The sequence below is a fragment of the Ahaetulla prasina genome, chromosome 2 (assembly GCF_028640845.1).
Source record: "Ahaetulla prasina isolate Xishuangbanna chromosome 2, ASM2864084v1, whole genome shotgun sequence".
Classification (NCBI taxonomy): Eukaryota; Metazoa; Chordata; class Lepidosauria; order Squamata; family Colubridae; genus Ahaetulla; species Ahaetulla prasina.
Genome location: NC_080540.1, coordinates 79418573 through 79437875, shown reverse-complemented (window position 1 = coordinate 79437875; position 19303 = coordinate 79418573). Strand labels below are relative to the sequence as shown.

The 19303-nt window shown below is 39.5% G+C and overlaps 1 protein-coding gene across 1 annotated transcript in view; it reads right to left on the bottom strand.

Annotated features, from left to right (window-relative positions):
* TRAIP (TRAF interacting protein) overlaps positions 1–14231 on the bottom strand; it is a 47678-nt gene extending 33447 nt beyond the window's left edge. Inside the window, exons 1-5 of the mRNA XM_058166707.1 lie at positions 14180–14231; positions 11754–11854; positions 10397–10454; positions 7122–7205; positions 466–505 (exon numbers count right to left, since the gene is read on the bottom strand). Coding sequence (XP_058022690.1) covers positions 466–505; positions 7122–7205; positions 10397–10454; positions 11754–11851 — 280 coding nt within the window. The 5' untranslated portion in view covers positions 11852–11854; positions 14180–14231. The remainder of the gene's footprint in view (positions 1–465; positions 506–7121; positions 7206–10396; positions 10455–11753; positions 11855–14179) is intronic.
* Between the last annotated feature and the right edge of the window lie 5072 nt (positions 14232–19303).

The window sequence follows — 19303 nt, the reverse complement described above, 5'->3', positions numbered from 1 at the left end:
AACATTTACACACCGTTTAAGAGACAATAAAAAAGCTAAAAAGAAAACAAAAAGACCACAACACCTCCTCACTAGCGATCAATACCAAGATAAGCAGCAGGATTAGTGCTACACAAACAATTAAGCAGTAAACAACAGCTTAATCAAGAAACCATAGGTAGTCCACGACTTACGACAATTGAGCCTAGAATTTCTGTTGCTAAGTGAGAAATTTGTTAAGTTTAGCCCCACAGCATTGAAGATTTTACAGATAGCTAACACAATGTCTGCAAGCAAACTATCCAGCACCAAGTAGTCCATATTTCATTTACTCTTAATCATGTGCAGGCAAAAGAAATTTCATTCCTCAAATTTGGAGGCAGAAGAAATTTTATACACATGTAAAAAAACTAGGACAAAGGCATAACAACAATTAGGTCCTCAGCTTATATTTTATTGTCTCAGGCCATTCATTTTTCAACTTACCTTTCATGGATAGCTGAGCTTTCACCCTATCTAATTCATTCTGAAACACAAAGAAAATCAAATCAGATTAAAGAACAAAGTCCAAGACAACTTTAAAAAAAAAAGTATGCTAAGGCCAAGCAGGCCCTCCTGAGCAAAACATGTGTGATACGTTCACTGTTGTTCATTTTCTGAATGTTATATAATTCATGTTGTTACTTGTCTGATCATTTATAATTGTCATTTAATCTGCTTTCAGCTACTAATTTATCATCACAAATCAGCTGACCGATGCAGAGAAAGTGCAAGAGCTTCCATGGACAACAGTTTGACAATCACTACTTTAGAACTACAGGAATTCTAAAAAAAAAGATCTTGAAGAATTAATATCAGAAAAATTGTCATCTTATTAAGTATTTTTCAGTTTCATTTTTCAATTGTTAAGCAATTTTAGAAGACGCACAGAAGAAAACTTTTCATATTTTAATTTAACAAGGCAATCAGGCAAATATTCTGCCCAGCAAAATATATTAACCTATTTTAAGTAATATTAAAACCCATTAAAACTGGCCCATTCAATACACACTCAAGTATAACAGAATCTGCAAAATCTATTATTTTAATGAAATCCAAAAAAAACAATTTGCAATGGCATATGGATACACTTATGTGATGACATACTGTGTGGCACTCGTGAGTGTGGGTCTTGCGTCATTCTTCATGTTAGGGACTCGTTTGTCGATAAGGGTGGGTTTCCAAATGGCTGGTAGGCGGGAGGTATCATCTCATTTATTCATGCTGTGTGGGCGTTTTTCTATCTCGATGGCTTCTCTGATTATTCTGTTGTTAAAAATGTTCAGTTTTGGCGATAGTTCTGGTCTTTTTAAAATCAATTTTATGTCCTGTGGCTTTAAGGTGTTGGACCAGGGAAGAAGTTGGTTCCTCTTTTCTGACTGAGTTCTTATGTTCTTCAATGCGTGCACTTATTCTTCTGTTGGTTTGTTCGATGTATGTGGTGCTGCAGGCGGTGCATGGGATTTCCGCCCGTATCGATAAACAAGTCCCTAACATGAAGAATGACGCAAGACCCATACTCACAAGTGCCACACAGCATGTCACCACCACACATCCATGCGGAAAGCAGACTCAAACCCACACCGATGATGAAGCACAACCACGGACCAGAAGCCAGACCGCAACTGCATCATTAGCCATTCCAAACCCCTCCAATTCATACATGCAGCAGACTGACACCCACCATGAAGATGCAGCACGACCACGAACGTGAAGCCAAACAACAGCAATGCAGCTCACCAACTCAAATCCCCCTGCAACTCAGACTAACCTGAGCACAACCAAGCCCCCCCAACACAACACACCCCCATCCAATCAGAGCACAGCCAACCCCACCATCCAATCAGAGCACAGCCAAACCCCCAACCAATCAGAACACACCTCCACTCAATCAGAACACAGCCAAGCTCCCAACCAATCAGTTCAAACCCCCACTAGCAGTCAAAAGAAAGAAACAGCCGCGATCACACATTGCTCCTAGAAGCACAAAGCTGTAAACACCAGCCTGAAGATGACGAATGAGACTTTGTTGAAACGTCGCCAAGACACTTCCAATTTTACATGGGAGAAAACCCGAATAACCAAAGACCTACATACATACATACATACATACATATACACATATATATACATACCAGGGGTGAAATCTAAAAATTTTCCCTACCGGTTCTGTGGGCGTGGCTTAATTGGTGGGCGTGGCTTGGTGGTCAGATGACTGGGTGGGCGTGGCCAATAACAATAAATAATAAAAATAATAAACAAAGCAGCCCAGAACCTCTTAAAATAATTGTTTTAACATGTAGAAAACATGTTTTTTAAGGTTTTGGTGATGAGGACAAAACAATAAGAGGTACCAAAAACCAACTTTCACACTTTACACACACATAACACAACACAACTGACTCACACACAATGTAAAAGCAGCTGCGCTTCACCCAAAATGGCCCCTGCAACAAGCAGGAACCTCACACTTTCGCACTTTACACACACACAACACAACTGACTCACACACACACAAAATGCCACATACAGCTTTGTGAGATTTTGTGTGTTTGTGTAGTTAGAGTGAAACACTACAGAAACACACCAAATCTCAGAAAGCTACACAAATATTTTATTATATTATTTTTATTTATTTTTTTAGATCAGGGGGTCTCCAACTTTAGTAGCTTTAGGTTTGTGGACTTCAAATCCCAGAGTTCCTCATTCAGCAAAGCAGGAAGTCAAAGCAGGCTGTAATCAGTAGCTGAAGTAAGCATTGCGTTGCCAGCCTGAAAGGAGCAGTATGCAGTAATTATAGTAAGTGAAGAGTGGGAATTGGGTGGACATGGGTGGGGGCTCTTGTAAGTGGGGGCTGTTAAAAAGTGATTTTAAAAGCCTGCTAGGATCAGGAAACTCCTCTGGGATCGCCAGAGGAAAAAAAGTTTTAAAGTCAGCTCCTGTGGCGATCTCAGCTGAAGTTTCCTCGTAGCAGCCCAGAACCTCTTAAAATAATTGTTTTAACATGTAGAAAACATGTTTTTTAAGGTTTTGGTGATGAGGAACTCAGCTGGGATGGCCAGAGGAGCCTTTTAAAGCCCCCCACCCCTTTTCCTTTTTTTCCCCTTCGGCTGAAGTGGGTTTTTTTTAAAAAAACTTTTAAAGTGTTCTGATGATCTCTGCTCAGCCCCGCGATCATCAGAGGGTTTTTTTTTTACTTTTAAAGGCATGTTTTTGGCTGAAGAAAAACTTTTAAAAGTAAAAAAAAAACCTCTGCTGATAGTGCGGCTCAGCAGGGGAAGAGGGGCGGGGCCAGGGATTTTTGCTACCAGTCCTCCGAACCAGCAGCTGCCATCGCTACCTAATCGAGGGAGCTGGTGCGAACTGGGAGCATTTCACCCCTGATATATATACATATACATATACATATACATATACATATACATATACATATACATATACATATACATATACATATAAATATATATAAAATTGTATTTTAGCATTCTTTTAAGTATTTGTGAATGAAATGACAAAACCAGCATATAAATATTTTATATAATGATTATATACATGAAAGAATTCAGAGAGAAGAGATTATTTCCTAGGGAATAAAAAATAATGTGATTACAAGATCTCAAAACCATCCTCCTACTGGGTTACATCTAGTACGTTTAAAAGGGTCCTTTATCTTCTGTAAATTATTTGGGGTGGGGGAGTGGGGGATTGTAAGATTCCAGAAGATGCAAGGTTGATAGCTTCCTGAAATTTCCTTTCTCCAGGAAAATGTTGAATGAAACCTCACAGTTGAATAATCAACCACATCAATATTTGAAGTTATGAAACTCTTCATATTAGGAAACTGGATAATGAAATATATATTTCTTTATACACTAGCTAGCACAGGGGTCCCCAACCCCCAATCTGGGGCATGCCAAAAACCAGGCCACACAAACAAGCGAAGCCCCATCCACAGGATACAAGCAGCACTTGAAACAATGCCCCCTCCGGTTTGTGGAAAAGCCCCTCTCCATGGAACCAGTCCCTGGGGCCCAAAAGGTTGGGGCCACTGCACTAGCTGTTTAAATGTCTTTAAAGGTAAAGGTACAGGTTCCCCTTACACATATGTGCTAGTCGTTCCCGATTCTAGGGGGCGGTACTCATCTCCGTTTCAAAGCCGAACAGCCAGCGCTGTCTGAAGACATCTCCGTGGTCATGTGGCCGGCATGACTAAATACCAAAGGCACACGGGATGCTGTTACCTTCCCACCAAAGGTAGTCTCTATTTTTTCTACTTGCATTTTTATGTGCTTTTGAACTGCTAGGTTGGCAGAAATCTTGCCAGGGTTGAACCTGTTCTTTTCCACTGAGATCCTAAATACTTCCAAATACTACGACAGTGCCTCAACAGCTTCATTTGGTCAGCTGGAATATAGAACTGTGCCTCATCAGCATACTTATGAAACCTACTTCCATGCCATTGGATGATCTGGCCCACAATTCTCATGTAGATGTTAACTAAGAGAAGGGAAAGCAAAGATTCTTCTTAGGCTTTATTTAGTTAAATAATTTAAATAGCTGCCCATTGACTCTGGTCAGCATGCAATAATTAAAACTGCTACAAGCAAAGACTTATGATACCTCAGGGTAAGCAATGCATCTCAATCATTAAAAATACGCCAATAGCAGAACTTACTTAACTCCAGTTTAAACATAAGGTTTAAAGAGTTAGCAGTAGACTCATAAAGTAAAGTCAAGGTAAAAAGGAAAAAGCTATACCGCCTGCATGAAGTTTGAAATACAAAGGAATGCAGAGGCAGATTCACCCTAGATCTTGTAAGAATTAACTATTTACTGGAAATAGTAATCTTATTCCAAGTACATTTGTTTAGGGGATACCTTGTACAGTGACCATTTGCAGTTATGGCCAATGTCAAAAAGGTAACTGTGTAATCTTTGCATTTACAACCTTTCAGGTCTGTAAAGCAAAGGAAAAGTAAAGTAAGATCATAAGCACGCTTGCAGTTTTACTTAGTGACTGCTTCACTTAACGACTGAATCACCTGCCTCAATTGTGGTCACTAAAGGGGACTACCTGCAATAGGTGTAAACTTTTGCAAGGCAAGTCCAATTTTCCTACCTGTAGACTTTCTGCATCCAGTTCAGACTGCTCCTCTAGGGCAACATCAAAAAACAATTTGTTGATTATGTGTCTTTTCCCAACCTACAGAAAACATGTAAAAAAAACCTCTGCTGATAGTGCGGCTCAGCAGGGGAAGAGGGGCGGGGCCAGGGATTTTTGCTACCAGTCCTCCGAACCAGCAGCTGCCATCGCTACCTAATCGAGGGAGCTGGTGCGAACCGGGAGCATTTCACCCCTGATATATATACATATACATATACATATACATATACATACATACATACATACATACATACATACATACATACATATATATATATATATATATAATTGTATTTTAGCATTCTTTTAAGTATTTGTGAATGAAATGACAAAACCAGCATATAAATATTTCATATAATGATTATATACATGAAAGAATTCAGAGAGAAGAGATTATTTCCTAGGGAATAAAAAATAATGTGTGATTACAAGATCTCAAAACCATCCTCCTACTGGGTTACATCTAGTACGTTTAAAAGGGTCCTTTATCTTCTGTAAATTATTTGGGGTGGGGGAGTGGGGGATTGTAAGATTCCAGAAGATGCAAGGTTGATAGCTTCCTGAAATTTCCTTTCTCCAGGAAAATGTTGAATGAAACCTCACAGTTGAATAATCAACCACATCAATATTTGAAGTTATGAAACTCTTCATATTAGGAAACTGGATAATGAAATATATATTTCTTTATACACTAGCTAGCACAGGGGTCCCCAACCCCCAATCTGGGGCATGCCAAAAACCAGGCCACACAAACAAGCGAAGCCCCATCCACAGGATACAAGCAGCACTTGAAACAATGCCCCCTCCGGTTTGTGGAAAAACCCCTCTCCATGGAACCAGTCCCTGGGGCCCAAAAGGTTGGGGGCCACTGCACTAGCTGTTTAAATGTCTTTAAAGGTAAAGGTACAGGTTCCCCTTACACATATGTGCTAGTCGTTCCCGATTCTAGGGGGCGGTACTCATCTCCGTTTCAAAGCCGAACAGCCAGCGCTGTCTGAAGACATCTCCGTGGTCATGTGGCCGGCATGACTAAATACCAAAGGCACACGGGATGCTGTTACCTTCCCACCAAAGGTAGTCCCTATTTTTTCTACTTGCATTTTTATGTGCTTTCGAACTGCTAGGTTGGCAGAAATCTTGCCAGGGTTGAACCTGTTCTTTTCCACTGAGATCCTAAATACTTCCAAATACTACGACAGTGCCTCAACAGCTTCATTTGGTCAGCTGGAATATAGAACTGTGCCTCATCAGCATACTTATGAAACCTACTTCCATGCCATTGGATGATCTGGCCCACAATTCTCATGTAGATGTTAACTAAGAGAAGGGAAAGCAAAGATTCTTCTTAGGCTTTATTTAGTTAAATAATTTAAATAGCTGCCCATTGACTCTGGTCAGCATGCAATAATTAAAACTGCTACAAGCAAAGACTTATGATACCTCAGGGTAAGCAATGCATCTCAATCATTAAAAATACGCCAATAGCAGAACTTACTTAACTCCAGTTTAAACATAAGGTTTAAAGAGTTAGCAGTAGACTCATAAAGTAAAGTCAAGGTAAAAAGGAAAAAGCTATACCGCCTGCATGAAGTTTGAAATACAAAGGAATGCAGAGGCAGATTCACCCTAGATCTTGTAAGAATTAACTATTTACTGGAAATAGTAATCTTATTCCAAGTACATTTGTTTAGGGGATACCTTGTACAGTGACCATTTGCAGTTATGGCCAATGTCAAAAAGGTAACTGTGTAATCTTTGCATTTACAACCTTTCAGGTCTGTAAAGCAAAGGAAAAGTAAAGTAAGATCATAAGCACGCTTGCAGTTTTACTTAGTGACTGCTTCACTTAACGACTGAATCACCTGCCTCAATTGTGGTCACTAAAGGGGACTACCTGCAATAGGTGTAAACTTTTGCAAGGCAAGTCCAATTTTCCTACCTGTAGACTTTCTGCATCCAGTTCAGACTGCTCCTCTAGGGCAACATCAAAAAACAATTTGTTGATTATGTGTCTTTTCCCAACCTACAGAAAACATGTAAAAAAAAAAACCCAGTTAATAAATGTGAACAATTGTTTCTAAAATAATAATTTGTATTTTATTGCAACACAACACAACAAAGTTATCTCAGAACATAAAAAATAAAACAAAGCTTTCCTCAACATTAACATAATATGCATTTTTATATCCAGTGGACATCTAAATCCTGCAAGATTGGAAACATATTTAAGGATTCAAGGACAGCAGGGATATTAATGTAACCTAACAAACACATGGGACTAACCCTAAAATGACAGAATGATTTCCCATTTCTATTGCCACTCTGCACTCCTTCCCAAATTTGCAGTCATCCTTCCAGCACAGAGTTTTGGAATGTTGACAAAATAGCTCACACACCTTTGGAAAGTCAGTGCAATTTGTTCTCTGGCAGTTTCAGCTTAGCAGCTGAGGCTGAGCTCATGCTGTGCCAAATCCAAATATGTGCTATTTGCTTTATTAAAAAAAAATGAAATTGAATGTGATAGCTATCCCTACCTCCCCCGTGCAAGCTACAGCTTTGTGTTCTAAGTATTATATACAATCATGACACTCGCTAATTGCATAGTTACTCTTTCACAAGATGTTATTTTGTTCTTGCTGCATGGTAACCGGAGATGCAAGAGGTGGGGAACAATAGAGGAAACCAACAAGTCAGAAGAACAATAAGGGCCAAACTCTGACAAGGACAGAAAAAGGTGGAAACACAATTAAATAAGAACACGCTGCTCAGCACTTGACAATTGATTATCGTTTGAAACTTTGTACTTCATTCTGTGTTGCAGAGGGAAAACACCAAAGATCCTGATTGAAGCTTTCAAAACATAAGTGGAAAGCTGAATGAAACATATTACATAACTGATTTAACTGGAATTTAAATTTAGTAGTTTCAGTTAGAAAAGAACTTCAAAAACTGTCCTAAAATTAATAAAATAATTCACATTCAAATTGCACTGAAAAAATTAAAAAATAGTTGCAACTGAGCTGATATTCAAGTGCATCCTAATTTCAATTAGATTACTCTAGCAATAACCGTCAACTGAATCTTAATTTCAAAATATTAAAATTGGGTCAGAATTAGACCAGTAAATCTTTAACTAAATCTGCAATTTAATGCAGCTATTCTATTCCAAATTCTCTCCTAATCTGTGGGCCGTCAGTTTTGTAATACTCAGGCTACCTACCTTTGATGAATAGTAACAAATAATTTCTCTACAGTGTGCTTAGCACAAGAGAAGAAACATTCAACTCCATAACAAACCTTACAGTATAATAATCTATAAAGTCATACACCTATAAAAAGTTTAAGCTTGAGAAATACATGACTAATGGGATGTCTATTAAAAGCAATCAGAACAGAATAACAGATTAGTCCAACCACGGGTTGCCGACACCCGCTTTATACTATTCCAGAAAGTGGCTGCCCATCTCTTCTTAAAAGCCTTAGTGATGGAGCACCCACAACTTCTGAAGGCAAACCATTTCACTGGTGAATTAGTTAGGAAATTTCTCCTTAGTTCTAGGTTCTTCTCTCCTTAATTAATTTCCATCCATTGTTTCTTGTATTGCTTTCTGAGGCTTTGGAGAATAGCCTGACTCCCTCTTCTTTGTGGCAGCCCCTCAAATATTTGAACACTGCTATCGTGTCACTCCTAGTCCTTCTTTTCAGTAAACTAGACATAGCCAATTCCTGCAACCGTTCTTTATGTTTTAGCCTCCAGTCCCTTAATTACCTTTGTTGCTTAAGTTTTCTGCACTTTCTAGAGTCTCAACATCTCTTTTATAATATGATCAAAACCGAATACAGTATTCTATTCTAAATCATCTTCAGCTTTTCTTTCCTTAAAATTGAAGTCAAATGGTAGAAATAGAACTTTTTACCTAACAGGAAAAACAAACAAATCTCAGTGATTGCAGCTACCAATTCATGAGCAGAATACTTTATAGATATGTGTTATTTATGCCAGCCGCCGCCCTATAAAGTACCTAATTTATTGAAGATCTACAGTCCAGGCATGAACTATTATTATTATTATTATTATTATTATTATTATTATTATTATTATTATTATTATTATTATTATTATTATTATTATTATTATTATTTATTGGATTTCTAGACCGCCCTTCTCCCGAAGGACTCAGGGCAGTGTACAGCCAGGATAAAACATAAACAATGTACAATTAAAAACTAAATTAAGAAACTTATTATACAATTGGCCGAAAAATTAAAATATTTAAAATCTAAAAACCCCAGTTTAAAACATGAATAAAATTTAGAATTTAAAAATTTAAGCAATTTAAGAAAAAAACTTAAGCCAGCCCCGCACAAATGGACAAATGTGTTTTCAATTCGCGGCGAAACTATAGGTATGTAGTGAGGCACTTTTGCTTTGGCTATGATGGCTGGATGCAAAAGATGAAATTTCAGTGTGGAGAACTGAGAGAGAAGGCAGCTGGGTAAATACTTGCTGGTGCTGTTCAGCTGAGCAGCCAAGTGGTGCTGGTTTAGATGAATGAATGCTTGCTAGTACTTGTTGAGTCAGGATGGGGTAACTGAGGATTCCTGGAGCTGCTTGCTGCACTATAAGGGAGGGTAACAATGAGCTAAAAGGGGAAGATAGGTGACGGGAGAACTGAAGTGAGAGAGCATCAAGCACCTAAATTTTGTCCATTGATCACAGGGTGCTGCAACGGCTGTAACTCTGGGCACAAGTTGTAAATTCATTTTTTCAGCACCATTGTAATTTGAATGAATGGTTGTAAGTTGAGGACTACTTATAACTGTCAGAAGATTAAAAAAATACTTTAGATTTAGATCCTGCCATTCTGCCTAACAAGAACACTCATGATTGCCAACATTAAATTAACATATTAACATTCATATTTAAAATTGTAATGAAGAGAATTCAAAGGCCAAATGTATTATTTTATTCCTAAAGGAAGATGAATCTGAAACTTTTAGAATTCATCCCAATTAGGAAACCTCAAACAGCTTTTGAAACAGGGCACACCTCTAACAAGGCCTCTCCTTCAGATCTTAATGTATAGCTTATCCTCTCTGATATTCAAGACTATTTTTATGTCTTCCACAAACAACTGGCAAGCTGTACAACTAAATACTTTGTAAATTTAAAAACCAAATGTTTTTTCTACTAGCAAACTCGGCAAGACCTACCTGGATTCTGCACTGTGGACAGGTCCGACTTGGTGCAGTATCAAACCACTGGATGAGACTAGGGCATATGACAGAGGGAATGGATAACAAAAATACAGGATTTTGTTAAAAATATTAAATAGAAAAAACAATCTAAGCCAAATGAGTAATACCATGGTTGTGTTTGCATAGTACAATATAGCACAAGCTAGTCAGCCACATTTTAATTTAGGGTATTGGTATACTCAATAAATGAGAATATTTTTGGCTCAGGGTTGAAATGAGGGGACCCTGGTGCTCTCTGAGCTTGGTAGACTTGCTACACTTGCAATGTTAACTAGTTTGGGTAATGAACCATCTGCAAGAAAACAACCAAGCTCAGTGTAAATATTTAGCTTATGACGTTATTTTATGTTTGGAGCATTGTGCAAACTGAAAAAAAGAAAGTATATATCTATGGAGACACTGTGCAAATTGTTTCCAGAGGCAGCCATACTTTTTAAAAATTAACTAGATTGCAGGATATAAATCTTTGAACAATCCACAGTGTGGCAAATAGAACACATATTTATTGTTATGACTCCTAATGAGTTCAAAGTTAAACCACAAGTGTTTTCACATAGTTAAAAGAACAGCACCATTATATACAGTATAGCTTTCAAAGCTGTTCAAGTTTAGTTGAAACCACAGCTTAAAGTATCACAGCAGTGGATAGTTTGCCAATAACAGTAGCAGGGATGCTAGATTTTGGGGGATGCAAATGTAAAGTAGTTCTGAAATTGTTTAAAAATGTGTATTATTTTAAGATAGATACAAATATGTCTTTGGAATATATGTACCGGTAAGTTACATGGAAATGTTATTTCTGACAGATCTTAAGAAAATATGAATAAAATGTACATACAAAAATATATAACTGTGTCACTGTCAAAATTAGCTTTGAAATAACTCAGTAATGAGCCTATGTTAATATCAGTTCTTATAGAATTTAAAATCTTGAACAGGACTTAATATTTTTGACACATGAGAATAAAGAGAATAAAAGTCACAAGTTGCCAAAAGAAAGCAATTATAGATTTGCATTAATAAACCCCCAAATGTGGATATTTTTATTTACATCCACAATTTGTCATAACCCCCCCATAAGCACATTTTTAATAACAACACTTAAAAACTTAGCAATCTATCAATTTATCTTTCCTAAACAAAACTATTCAATATGCCTCAATGTAATCGATCCATCTTAATAAAAACCAAGATTTCAACTATATTATATATGCAGAAATATGGTGAAAAACAATGTAGTAAAACATAAGACTCAAGAAAGATACTTATGTTCTTTAAGAACATCTAACACCATTTTTATTCATATACTCACCACAAATGGTGGAAAGTATGTCCACAGTGAATAGCTGCAACATCAGTCTTATTGTCAAAGAAATCAGAACAGATGGTACAATGGGCACGGATAGGCATGATCTATAATTTCAAAAGAACAATGTAAGGATCAAGTATGGAAGACTATCTTCTTCAAAGGAAAACACTACTTAAGGATTTTAAATAAATAGTCCTACAGGAAAATCTATCCAGAACTTGTTCCAAAGGTGCTTTTTCAAAGGGTAGCTCGAAAACATTTCGCTTCTCATCCAAGAAACTTCTTCAATTCTTCTTCAGTTCACAACCATGATCCAGATGACTGAGAATCTCTATAGATATCTAGAACTTCTAACACGCATATATACTTGTTGAATATCCAGATTAGAACAGCCCGTATAAGTGATTCAGAACATTAAATTGTGTTTGATGTCTGGAAAACATATACAAATATCAAAGCTCAGCATTATTTTGTATTGATTTATCAACTTCACAAGGGCTTTTTAAAAATCAGAACATAAGATGTAATATGCATTTAAAGTCAATAAGGAAGTCACTTTTCAAAAATGTCTTCCTCTTCTTCCAAACTGCAACTGATATACAAAACATCCTATTATACTCCCATCTGGCAGTATTACACCATTGCATCCAATTTCCTAACTGGGCAACTTATAAAGCAGACTAGAAGTCTGTGCAGATGCTTGGTAACAGGAGTACTGAGTAGTTTGCAAACAAGTCAGGGGCATTTCTCCAATGGAAGTACAGGCTCTCTGTCACCCAGACATTGAGAAACAAAGCGGAATAACAGAGTTGGAAGGGACCGTGGAGATCTTCTAGACCAACCCCCTGCTCAGGCAGGTAAACCTACACCATTTCAGACAAATGGTTGTCCAATCTCTTCTTAAAAACTTCCAGTGAAATGGTGAAAAAAGCAAGGTTCTATAGTTAGGCAAGAAAAACCAAGTGCACAGGTACAATTTAGGTGGTACCTCACTCAATAGTAGGAACTGTGAGAGGGATCTCGGAGACCTAGTGAACAACCATTTAAATATGGGGCAGCAGAATGCTGCAGCTGCCAAAAAAGTCTACACCGTTCTAGGCTGCATAAACAGAGGGATAGAATCAAAATTACGTGAAGTGTTAATACCACTTTATAATGCCTTGGTAAGGCCACACTTGGAATATTGCATTCAGTTTTGGTCGCCACAATGTAAAACATATGTTGAAAGAGTGCAGAGAAGAGCAACAAAAATGATTTAAGGGACTGGAGGCTAAAACATATAAATTCCAGCAACATGTTGCTGGAATTGGGTATGTCTAGTTTAATGAACAGAAAGATTAGGGGTGACGTGATAGCAGTGTTCGCTATCTAAGGGGTTACCTCAAAGAGGGAGTCAGGTTATTCTCCAAAGCACGTGAAGGCAGGATGTAACAGAATCATCAGTGCTTGGAATACTTTACCTGACTCTGTGGTCTCTTCCCATAATCCTAAAAGCTTTAACCAAAAACTTTCCACTATTAACCTCACCCCATTCCTAAGAGGACCATAAGCGCACAAATGTGCCTACCGTTCCTGTCCTATTGTTTTTCTTTTCTTCTTCCTATATATATATATATAGATGCTTATACCTCCTAATATTTACTCATATATATGTTTATATATTATAAAATCCTTTTATATGATGTTGGGACAAAATAAATAAATAAAAAATAAAATAAAGGATAAGAAGCAATGGATGGAAACTAATGAAGGAGAGAAGCAATTTAGAACTAAAGAGAAATTTCCTGACAGTTAAAAAAATTAACCAGTGGGACAACTTGCCTCCAGAAATTGTGAATGCTCCAATACTGGAAATTTTTAAGAAGACGTTGGGTAACCACTTGTCTGGAATGGTATAGGGCTGGCTGTCCCTTGAGCAGGGGGTTGACTAGAAGACCTCCAAAGTCCCTTCCAACTCTGTTATTCTAGTGTTGGACCATTCACAACTTCGGGAGGCAAGTTGTTCCACTAAGTCTGCACTTACTCTAGGAAACTGGAAAACGCTAGTAAAGAAAGAGGTAAGTACAGCACTTAGCAAAGGTGACATCTCTGAAAGGACTCGGCAAGAACCAGATCGAAGTGCTGAGGCTTTCCTGAAATTAGGGCTTGAAAGAGACGTCACACATCTCCGCAAAGTTTCTCTGTTACCAAGTGGAATATGAGGGAAGTCTCGACTGGCCCACGTCCACAGGGAGTTCCTTCCGCTGGACTTTCCAGTCATCCCCCCTACACACCCCAACACGGTTCCACCATATATATTTCTCTCCACCCTCCCGTGGCGGGAGGGAAGGAGGGAAACGGCGCTTTCTGCTCCACAGCCGGGTTCAAATCCTTCGATAATAATAATAAAAAAAATAAAAAATAAAAATAATATCCCGGCTCAAACTTACGGTACTTATTAGGTTGCAAAATCAAATTTGGCACCTTTCACCTTCTTCCGGCTGGGGACGGAAATGACGCACACAAAACAGACGCGATTGTTCCAGGAGCGCGAGAGGGACGTTCCTGCCCCTCGGCGTATTTGGCAGAAGTCGGAGGGGGGCGTGGCTAAGAGGCATCCGAGGTCCAGGGGCCCCTCCCGTCAATGTTGTTACTGCGGTTCTGCGCCCTACGCAGCTGAGTGTGCTAAAGCAGTGTACCTGCTTTGTCTGTTTAAGCCCTTTTAGCTCCCTGCCCACCTCCTAGAAAAAGGCTGCTCTTAACACATAGGAGGATACCTAGAGAGAATTAGACATCCCAGGTGTCACGTTAAACTTAAAGACTTCGTTCTCTTCTTTCCGTATTAGGTGAACTCTTGTTTTTCTGGGCTAGTGTGAATTGGGACGGGTGGAGGAAGTGGGGTCAGTATTTCTCAACCTGGCCAGTTTTTAAGATATGTGGGTCTCTCTCGACTCCCAGAATTCCCCAGCCAGCCAACATTGTAAGTAAGTGAGCAAGCCTGCTTCCCCGTTGACTTTTCTTGTAGGAAGCTGGAAATGATATTAAGTGACTGCAGCTGATCTTTATAGTGCGGTGGTGCAGTACTGAAGCAGCAACAATATATTCCTTAAACACAAAGGTTGCATCATTCGTGACAATTGACAATTTGGAAGAAATCATGAATCTACCATGGTTATATGTACAGAAGTGGACTGTAAACTGTTCAGCCCCTATTTGTTTATAGATTTGGTGCTACTATGGTAATGGGGAAAATACAATTCTTACAAGGATTACTTCTGAACATAAACATTTGAACTACCTTATAGAAGATTTGTCCTGACACAGTCTGCTCTATTTTTCCCCAAGAATGGGACCAGACATCCACAAACCCAAAAATGGGCCTCTGGTGGCTCTACAGACTAATGCAGTCTGTTATTAACACAGCTGCTTGCAATTACTGCAAGTTCAAGTCCCACCAGGCCCAAGGTTGACTCAGCCTTCCATCCTTTATAAGGTAGGTAAAATGAGGACCCAGATTGTTGGGGGCAATAAAAGTTGACTTTGTATATAATATCATCCATACAAATGGATGAGACTATTGCTTAACACAATGTAAGCCGCCCTGAGTCTTCGGAGAAGGGCGGGATATAAATTCAAATTAAAAAAAAAAATAAGTACCAGCTGAGGTAGTGCAAAAATTGATTGACTGTTAGATAATAGAAAAACAATATAGTAAATAGCAACCCTGCTACTATTTAGTAATCATTTGAAATTTTGCAGTCAAAATCATGTAAATCTAGTGATGGCCCAATCTATTTAAATAACTTGATTCAGTGTAACCTTCTACTAAAGCAGACATGTATTTGTGTTTGACATAATGCAGTTTTTTACTATTACAGTTTAATGCTTCAAAATTAGTAATGACTAGAAAATGATTTGGTCTGTTATTTTTATGTTATTGAAGCTGATTATTAATTGTCTATTCTTATTTACCTCAAAATTCCAAACTGTTCAATAAGAAATGTAAGGAACTACTGGTAGAAAGTTTATTACAGTCGAGACCCATCATGAAATAGATCAGAATATAACAAACCACAAATATTTATCAGCATGCGTATTTAATAATGTAATAGAATTCATTAATTCCCAGCTGCTTCACTACCTATGCCCAACAGCACTGCTATTTTGTACCTCAGAATAAACTTTATTAATTTTTTTAATGTTATAGTTTCTTTAGTTTCAGTTTATGTGTGTTTTATCAACTGTGTTTAATTAATGGAATTTACTATAAATGTATGTGTAGAGTTTACATCACAGCTTAACTACATTTATTTGGAAATAAATCCAAATTATTTTAGTGGCAGGTAGGTATGGAGAGTGAAATTTCTGCAGAATAGCCCTAAGCAAGTTTAGCCTATACAGAAATAGTTTATTATTTATTTCAAAAATATACCAGCTGCCTTTCAGGCTTTCAGTATTTCATAAAATGTTAACAATACAAAATTATAAATAAATAATAGATAAGAATGAACTAAAACATGAATACTGACATCTGACATGTAGCAATTGAGGTTAAAATTGATTATGTACTACTGTTGTGTAAAGGAAAAATTGTAATAAAAACTACTTTAAAAAAATTGTTTCCAATTAGCAGCCTATCCAATTTAGCAGAAAATAAATGTGATTTCAAATTTCTATCATGTTAGGGGACTGTGTTATCTTACATAGCTATATAGCAGATGTGAGGCCACAAGGGGAGAAAAATAGTGGAGAAAGAGCTATTCAGTTCCATAGCAGCATAGTTTAGATCAGGCCTGTGACGCTGGTGGCCCACGGGGCCAAATGTGTCACGCACAGGCCATGCCCACCCCGGCTCTGCAAAGACAAAAAATGTTGTGATATGTCATGTGATGTGATTGAGTTTGACACACATGGTTTAGGTTCTTCAATGTAAAAATGATCATGTACATATTTTGCCTCAGACTGCTGCTTTAACAACAAAATCCTTTTTCAGTTTATGCTTTCATTAGACAACTCATCTGAAGAAGCTGACATAATCCATAGATCTTATTTGATAAAAACTATTTTTCCTAAGAAATAGAATTGTTTCCATGCTTTTTAACCCCCTATTTCCTCCCCATTTCCTCCAACTATCCAAGATAAAGTTTTTGACTATGGCAATTTTTAGGTTTTTCTTTTCTTTTCTTTGGTTTGGGGTTGCTGCAGACCAATTGGAGCCATCTCTAACTGGACTAATTATAACAACATCTAAGTATATTTTAATGCCTCTGCAAATTTATCAGAGGAGCAATGATTTGAATAAATGCAATGATAGTTAGATCAGGTGCTTTCCCCCCCCCCAACACTTGAGAGGGAATAAATCTACAACCCATCTGAAGTGTCAATCTAAAAATAACATCAGGACAAAACTCTTGGGAAATCTTCAGCTTTGCTGTATATCTTAATCTAACATTTTGAAGAAAATAAATGAATCTGATAAATTTATCTAGATAAGATGAGCAGCATACAAATCTAATTAATAAAAATAATCAACTAAATAATCAATTAAAAATTAGCTAGAGAATAATTCTTCAGGAGACCTAAATTACAAATGTATATGATGTAGTGGAAATGATCAGGAAGTGATATAAAACTTGACATTTCAGAATACAATTTGGAAAAGAAAAAAAATTGTGGTAATACTTGAAAATTATGGATGCTGAGGGCTTCTTTCTTGCTGTGTCATGTATGCGGAATAAAAACAAGAACTTTACAATACAATTTGTATCTTATCAGAAAGAAGCCCTACTATGTTTAATGGGAATTACTCTCAACAGTGTATAGCAGGGGTGTCCAAAGTTTTTTGAGTGAGGGCCAAATACAGAAAAATAAGCAAAGGCCCGGGCCATGGGGGGGGGAGGGGGGGGGCTAAATTTTTTGTACCAGTTCTGTGGGCGTGGCTTATTTTGGGGTGTGGCTTGGTGGTCATGTGACTGGTGGGCGTGGCTAACTCCTCATGTGACTGAGTGGATGTGGCTATGGGCATAAAAACTACTCAGACGGCTAAAAAAAGTAATTTTTGACCAGTCCTCACACTTATGACCATCCTCACATTTATGCCCATTGCAGCATTTTTAACAACCATATCACTCATTTCACAACTGCTTCTCTTCACCACGGTTACAAGATAGGGTGCAAAATGTAAAGATAGTTGTAGGTGTGAGGACCAGTCAAAAGTGTGAGGACAGGTCAAAAATAACTTTTTCAGCCCTCTGAGTAGTCCCTATGCACAAAATGCTGCAACAGGCATAAATGATGACCGGTCATAAGTGTGAGGACTGGTCAAAAGTGCGATATAGTTTTTGTCTGGAGACATTCTGCACACTTCCCCCACCAAAGCTGTTCGCCCTCGCCGCCTCACCTGTTTCTCGATGCGGTCTTCTTCTTTTCCACCAGAGTCCCAGCTGCTTTCTATCAGTCTGCAGGGTGCAAAACTGTCACGCTGGGAGATCCTGCAGCATGCAAAGAAGCCCCCAAGGGTCCCTCGGTTTGGGCACAGGTTTGGGAGCAGAGCCCCCAAAGGGCTTTGAAGCTGCTCCGAGGGGCAGCTGGGGCCCATGTACAGAGTGCACACAATAGCCTCAAGCCACAAGAGTTTTGCAGCCAGCCAGTCCTTCTCAGAGGCAGACAAAATGAAACAGAAACAAGCCAAGCGGGTGAGAGACACCTTCAAAGGCAAACAAACAAAAAACTTTCCTTTTGGGAAGAGGCAGCACTGTGCTAGGAAGACCGGCTGTTCTCCCCCTCCGAGGGCCTTGTGGGTCAGCCAGGAGGCTTTGGCCCCTTGGAGGAACGACCCTGGCAATGCCCCATGGGGCACAGGGGCCACCAGCCGGCCAAGCTGCCTTGGGCCCAAAAGACTCTTTGCGAGGAAGGGCTTCATCCCCCTTGGGCATCCCGGCATCCCAGGATGTTGCCATCTTCCCCAGCTGTGGCAACACTGCGGGGGGTGGGGTGGGGTGGGGTGGGTCTCTTCGGCTCTCTCCCAGAGCCTCCTTGGTCACTCAGCTTCCCGGACAAGCCCCCAACTCAGCTGCGCCTCACCAGGCGCCGAGGATTCCCACCAACTGAGCTGCATCGCTGGGAGGGGAGGCGGTGGCTGGAGAGGACAACCCGCCGCCCCCACCCAGAGGTTCTCCGGGAGCAGAAGCGTCCCGTTCCCGCCGGGACCCTCGGCAGCCCCAGCAGCGGGGCCCACTCAGCAGCTCAACCCTCCCATCCTCCTCCGCTCCGCTCCCCCGCCCGTCCAGCCCTGCTCTGCCGACCCGCCCGGAGAGCCTACCTGTGCGGCGCCGCGAGCCGAGGGCTCCTGGAGCAGCGCCGGAAGCTCTGCCGCCCGCCCGCCTCCTCCTCTGTCTGGTGGGCCGGGCTGGAGCCGTGGGCGTCCCGGGCGCCCCCTACAGCCCAGTGGCGGAATGGCCGGCCCACAGCCCCGGGTGGGCGGGGGTAGCCTCAGCGGAGCCTCCCCGCATCTGCAACCGGGCGAGCGGCGGCTTCCTTGGGGGCCAGGACGGGGGCCGCACCCCACTGTCCAC